The sequence below is a fragment of the Arabidopsis lyrata genome (genome assembly GCF_000004255.2).
Source record: "Arabidopsis lyrata subsp. lyrata unplaced genomic scaffold ARALYscaffold_41, whole genome shotgun sequence".
NCBI classification, from domain to species: Eukaryota; Viridiplantae; Streptophyta; class Magnoliopsida; order Brassicales; family Brassicaceae; genus Arabidopsis; species Arabidopsis lyrata.
The window spans coordinates 72409-78666 of NW_003302518.1; the positions used below are offsets into that span (position 1 = coordinate 72409).

A 6258-nucleotide genomic window follows, 5' to 3' on the forward strand; every position below is an offset into this window, starting at 1 on the left:
TTTCTTCTGGTCAAAACCTCTCTGAATCACGAAATATTGGTAGGGTCGGTAATCGAATGATGGGAGGAGGTACTGGTCTCCAGTCACATCTTGCAGACCCGATGTATCATCAGTATGCAAGGTTCTCTGAAAATGCTGATTCGTTTGATCTTCTTAATGACCCTTCAATGGACAGGAGCTATATGGGTAATTCATACATGAATATGCTTGAACTTCAGAGGGCTTATCTCGGAGCTCAGAAATCACAGTATGGTCTTCCTTACAAATCAGGGAGTCCTAACAGCCATAGCTATTATGGTAGTCCAACATTTGGGTCTAATATGTCATATCCTGGCAGCCCATTGGCTCATCCTGGTATGCCAAATTCTCTTATGTCACCTTATAGCCCTATGAGACGAGGTGAAGTTAATATGCGATATCCGTCTGCAACAAGAAACTATTCCGGAGGGGTAATGGGTTCTTGGCACATGGATGCTAGTTTGGATGAAGGCTTTGGATCTTCAATGCTTGAAGAGTTCAAAAGTAACAAAACAAGAGGATTCGAACTTTCTGAAATAGCTGGCCATGTTGTAGAGTTCAGGTATTCCGTTGATAGTCTTTGGCCTTTTTACTTGTGTACAATTTATCCCAAGTTAACGCGTACTTGGGGTTTTTCATGACCAGTTCGGATCAATACGGGAGCCGGTTTATTCAGCAGAAACTCGAGACAGCAACAACTGATGAGAAAAACATGGTTTATGAGGAGATCATGCCACAAGCTCTAGCCCTGATGACTGACGTTTTTGGAAACTATGTGATTCAGAAGGTAGATCTATTTAGGCTTCCTCTTTAGTTTCTTTTCGGAGTTAAGACAATGTAACATGAGAGATTCCTGAATTTTGCTTATCTTCCTACAGTTCTTTGAGCATGGACTCCCACCACAGAGGAGAGAATTGGGCGAGAAACTCATTGACAATGTTTTGCCTCTTAGCTTACAGATGTATGGTTGTCGTGTCATCCAGAAGGTAAAGTCTAGTTATCACCGGTTTTAATGTTCTCTATAAGTCTTATCTTCTATTTTCAAGAACAGTTAGAGTTTCATTATTTTTCTATGTTTACCTTTTAGGCAATTGAGGTGGTTGATCTAGACCAGAAAATTAAAATGGTGAAAGAACTTGATGGACATGTGATGCGATGTGTACGTGATCAGAATGGGAACCATGTGGTTCAAAAGTGTATCGAATGTGTGCCTGAAGAAAACATCGAGTTTATTATTTCGACTTTCTTTGGCCATGTTGTGACCCTCTCCACTCACCCATACGGTTGCCGTGTTATTCAGGTTCTTGCTTTTAGGAATAAGGAAAGATGGATGCACCTTTCTTGCCCTTGTGATTCTATGTAAAACTCTTTTTCATCTCCTGTTGCAGAGAGTATTGGAACACTGCCATGACCCTGATACGCAGAGTAAGGTTATGGAAGAAATCCTGTCTACTGTTAGTATGTTGGCCCAAGATCAGTACGGAAACTATGTTGTTCAGGTTTGTCAAAGATATGAGTTTTACTGCATCTGGTGATTTTTATACTTTGCTCAAAACTGATACACGTTTTGTGGACAGCATGTACTGGAGCATGGAAAGCCTGATGAGCGCACCGTGATAATCAAAGAGTTAGCTGGAAAGATTGTTCAGATGAGCCAGCAGAAGTTTGCATCAAACGTTGTTGAGAAATGTTTGACTTTTGGAGGGCCAGAGGAACGGGAATTGCTCGTGAATGAGATGCTTGGCACAACTGATGAAAATGAGCCTCTTCAGGTTTGTCAAACACATACTTTCAGATGATGGTTGCGGAGAGGAGAACAAAGAAACTGATAAGCTCATATGTTTCTTCTTGTGAATTATATAGGCGATGATGAAGGATCAGTTTGCAAACTATGTAGTGCAAAAAGTCCTTGAGACATGCGATGACCAACAGCGTGAACTGATACTTACTCGTATTAAGGTGCATCTTAATGCTTTGAAGAAGTACACTTATGGAAAGCATATCGTTGCCCGTGTTGAAAAACTTGTTGCTGCTGGAGGTATGTACATGTTCTTTCCCTTCTATGGATCCAAAGTTTCAACTTTTATATAGAGCCGCCTTATAGAACCCGGCATTGTTTTACTGTTTTTGCATTCACATTACAATGTCTCTAAGTGGAGTTTTCTTATATGCAGAGAGGAGAATGGCTTTGCAGTCATTAACCCAGCCTCTGGTGGCTTAAGGCCACAAGTCTTGTACAGCTTAACTAGGGTGGATGGCTCTGCCATAACGTTTTGAGAATTAGGTAAGATCTAAACCAAAAATCTGCGGAGAAATTATAAAAGAGAGCTTTGTTTTGTTCTCCGCAAAATCTGTACATTGTGTAGGTTCTTACCGTTTTGACTATACATAGAACCAAACATCCCCCTTAGGCTGATGAGTGAGTGAAAAAGGCAGAGAATGGTGTAAAGAAAAATGGTGAGGATTTTAGAGTTTTTCCTTTCACATGTACAAAAAGAATGGCTCTTGTGCCAATGTGTAGAATGCTTTTTAGAACAATCCCAGTTTATTTCACGAGAAACTTTTTTCTGTTTCTAAAATTTTCAGTTTTTGCTGTTGATTTATTGTTACAATCTTAGAGCATAGATCAGTTTCTTCTATCTAAACCCTAAACCACAATATGTATCAGTGTCACACTATTGTCAGGATTTGATACCGGTTTAGAGACTCACATTGCATTACAAGTATGGAGAATCTGCTGCAATTGTTAATCCTATGAATCCACTCACATTGCATTACATGAACAATGTCCAACAACATCAATCAATGCAACAAAGCGCCATTCTATAGCATGTGGTACACTGCAACAATTTCCAATGTTTAGGATTTGTCTCCATCAACTTACATAGACCTATCACTAACCATTATCGACCTAGAAACCAGTCACGAAGCATCATCGAACTGGAAACCAAGAGTTCTGTACAACTGTACCTAATCATGAAACACCTAAACAAGGGACAGTTTGAGTGGAGCTTCTCACGAAATTAGTTTAGATTAAAAAAAAACTTTACTCTTCACTTACCTTACCACAGAGCAGAGTATTTATCATACAATATCATCACACAAGGAAAATTGACATGGACCCTAGAAATATATTTTGGAGAGTTATAAAAATATTTTGTAGAAATTCATATTTTGTCATAACACTGAACATGTTTGTTGCCGCAAGGCCTGCCAGTTCCTCTAATATATAACAGGCTAGAGATTCCTTAGTAACATGAATGTGTTTGCAATGTAAGGGTTCTTTTTGTTGCTTGTAACGCAAAAAATACAATGTTAGATCAAAACATGCGTGTATATAGATCGTCCTGAAAACGGATGCAACGGGCATTTGTAAGTGTTGCTGACTTGTATTCTTTAGCTCACTCTTGTTTCAAACACAAAATTTTAAAGCTCTTGAACCGAAAACAATTCTTTTACCGATAAAGGTCTCCTTATATTTTTGTTTATGATCAACAATAAGAAAACAAAATCTCCTTAAGATGCTAGAGGTTGGGAGTTTATTTCAAAGACACACAAAAAACACAGTAAACATTAAGAAACATCATACGAAAAAAAAACAATCAACGTTTTATGGTCGAGGCTTGAAAGAGAAGCCGTTCACCGAGGCACCTCCGTCGACGCAGATGGTCTGACCTGTTATATAAGAAGCTGCCGGAAAACAGAGAAATGCGACAAGCGATGAGACTTCATTTGCTTTTCCAACACGTCCCATTGGTGTCTTACTCTCCACTGCTTTTTTAAACTCTTCATCAATGAAAATCTGAGAGATTTTTTTACTTAAATTAAAATTAAGAAGTAATAATATACAATCTTTGGTTTAAGTTAAAATTTACATGTAATAATTTTAATATTTTTTCTTATTTTCATCAAGGTGATGCTTGTATATATTTATGATAAATTGCCTTACTTCGCTGGCTAAAGGAGTTGCTATGACCCATGGACACACAGAGTTAACCCTTATGTTGTCACTTGCCCACTCGCATGCTAAGTTTCTTCCTAGCTGATTCATAGCTCCTAAAGACACATTTATATACATGAATATATTCGTTAAGTCTCATAACATTGCGAGGAGTTATTAATTAATTGTTTGAATATATACATATACCTTTTGTTGCTCCATAGATGGATGCACCAGTATGCACAAGTCCAGCAACAGAGGACATGAACACGATGCTCCCTAAACTTGAAGCTTTTAATAAAGGATGAGCAAGCTGTGAGATATGAAAAGCTGACTCGAGATTTGTAGCCATCAGAAACGAGTAATCTTGTGCTGTAAACTCAGTAGTCGGCTTTGTTATACCGGTTCCCGCATTGTTTACCTATATATATACACCCAAATCAAACACAATAAAACACACAACAAAATCACTTGATTTTTCTCAGATCCATGTGGATCTTATTATACATCAACTTACGAGGATGTTGAGTTTTCCTTGGAAGATAGAGGAAACCGTTTCCATGAGTTTCTCTCGTTGGTCACGAGAAGAAACGTCGCATACAGAAGTGGTGACCTGAAACCCTTTTCCTTGCCATTCACGTAAGCGTTCTTGAAGCTGAGTTTCGTCTCTGGCACATGTGTGGACTCTTGCTCCCAACATGGCTAGTTCCTCCACCACAGCTTCTCTATTCATAGCAGACATGCAATACCATAATTAAGATTTTCTCTTTTCAGGGTTTTGTTGATAAAACATCAACATACCATCAAAAGATCCACAAAAATATATATATGATTGAAAAGAGAGAAACATTGAACTAGTGAGAAAGTGGGCAAGTTAGGAGAACTGGGACTGACCCGAGGCCTTTGGAGCCACCGGTCACAAGAGCGGTCATGCCTCCAAGGCTCCATCTAGATTTGTCTGTCAAGTTTTCTCCTGTCTTAGCCATTTTTTGATATCAGTTTCTGCAGTGAAGATCACAGTACTCTTATTGAGAATATCATTGACCAAGTCTAGTTGTCAGGTTGGACCATGAGAATTTTTACGTGATTGTTTTGAACTTTGTCTCATCTCAAAATTCCACATTAAGATAACTTTTTGATCTTGTCAAACGTTGCATGCTATGAATATGATAATGACTTTTTGTGTTCAATGAAAAACCTTAAACATTAATATATGAATATTATTATTACCCAAGATATTTCTCATTCTTTCTTTTTTTTTTTTTCTGTTTAAATATTTTTCATGATGCATGGTTTTTTCAACAACTTTATATTAAAATAAATCGGATCTAATGAGCTAATCCGTGAGAATTATGTTTACATACATTACATATTGCGGTTGTTTACAAATGATTTTTTATGATATTCCTTACATAAAAAAAAATGAGAAACTCATGAGAAAATTTCCAACCATTTATCATCTTATAAATAGTTTAATTTTGTTTCTAAAACTAAAATTTAATTATCTATTAAAATAATAGCTAGTAATTTATTGTTGAGATTCTTTTTGAATATCCAAACTTCTGAGTGCTTACAAACGAAAAAGCAATATGACGGATTCTAGAAGACTGAATAACTCTCCTTTTATTTTTGTTTATCATAATTAACAAAGAGAAGGCTTAAGATGCTACAGGTTGAGACTTGAGAATTATTTGAAAAAAATACACAGTAAACATAAAGAAACATAGACACAAACGCAAACAAACAATTCACGCTTTAAAGCAGAGGGTTGAAAGAGAAGCCGTTGACCGTGGCACCTCCGTCGACGCAGATAGTCTGACCAGTTATATAAGAAGCTGCCGGAAAACAAAGAAATGCGACAAGCGATGAGACTTCATTTGCTTTTCCAGCACGTCCCATTGGTGTCTTACTCTCCACTTCTTTCTTTAACTCTTCATCATCGAGATACTAATTAAGAGATTTTAGCATAAGTTAAAATTCATACGTAATAATTGTTCTTATTTTCATAGTATTAAGGAGATATTTGTTTTTCTTTTCTTTTTCTGATCTTATTGCCTTACATTGTTAGCTAAAGGAGTTGCTATGAACCATGGACAGACAGAGTTAACCCTTATGTTATCACTTGCCCACTCGCATGCTAAGTTTTTTGCTAGCTGATTCATAGCTCCTGCCACGCATTTATGTTAGTCTCGGAACGTAAAGATAGATAGTTTGAGTATAGATATACCTTTAGTTGCTCCATAGATGGAACCAACATTGATATGCACAACCCCTGCAGCGGAGGACATGAGTACGATGCT

General features: G+C 37.3%; 2 protein-coding genes and 1 pseudogene across 2 annotated transcripts; 1 reads left to right on the forward strand and 2 right to left on the reverse strand.

Moving 5' to 3' along the window:
- Positions 1-2: 2 nt before the first annotated feature.
- On the forward strand, positions 3-2588 carry LOC9299129 (pumilio homolog 3; the record flags this gene model as incomplete). Its single annotated transcript, XM_002863003.2, has 8 exons — positions 3-580; positions 664-805; positions 897-1004; positions 1106-1318; positions 1407-1517; positions 1596-1790; positions 1882-2056; positions 2193-2588. Coding segments are annotated over 8 exons (1569 nt in total), but the record flags the coding sequence as incomplete, so codon positions are not given.
- Positions 2589-3468: 880 nt separating this feature from the next.
- LOC9299130 (tropinone reductase homolog At2g29150) lies at positions 3469-5031 on the reverse strand. Its single transcript, XM_021019138.1, has 5 exons — positions 4853-5031; positions 4476-4683; positions 4166-4379; positions 3968-4074; positions 3469-3820 (listed from the first exon to the last, which is right to left on the reverse strand). Exons 1-5 carry the CDS (start codon positions 4942-4944, stop codon positions 3629-3631), a joined length of 813 nt encoding a protein of 270 aa, XP_020874797.1. The 5' UTR covers positions 4945-5031; the 3' UTR covers positions 3469-3628.
- A 524-nt stretch (positions 5032-5555) lies between these two features.
- The window catches only part of LOC110226689, a 1650-nt pseudogene continuing 947 nt past the window's right edge, over positions 5556-6258 (reverse strand).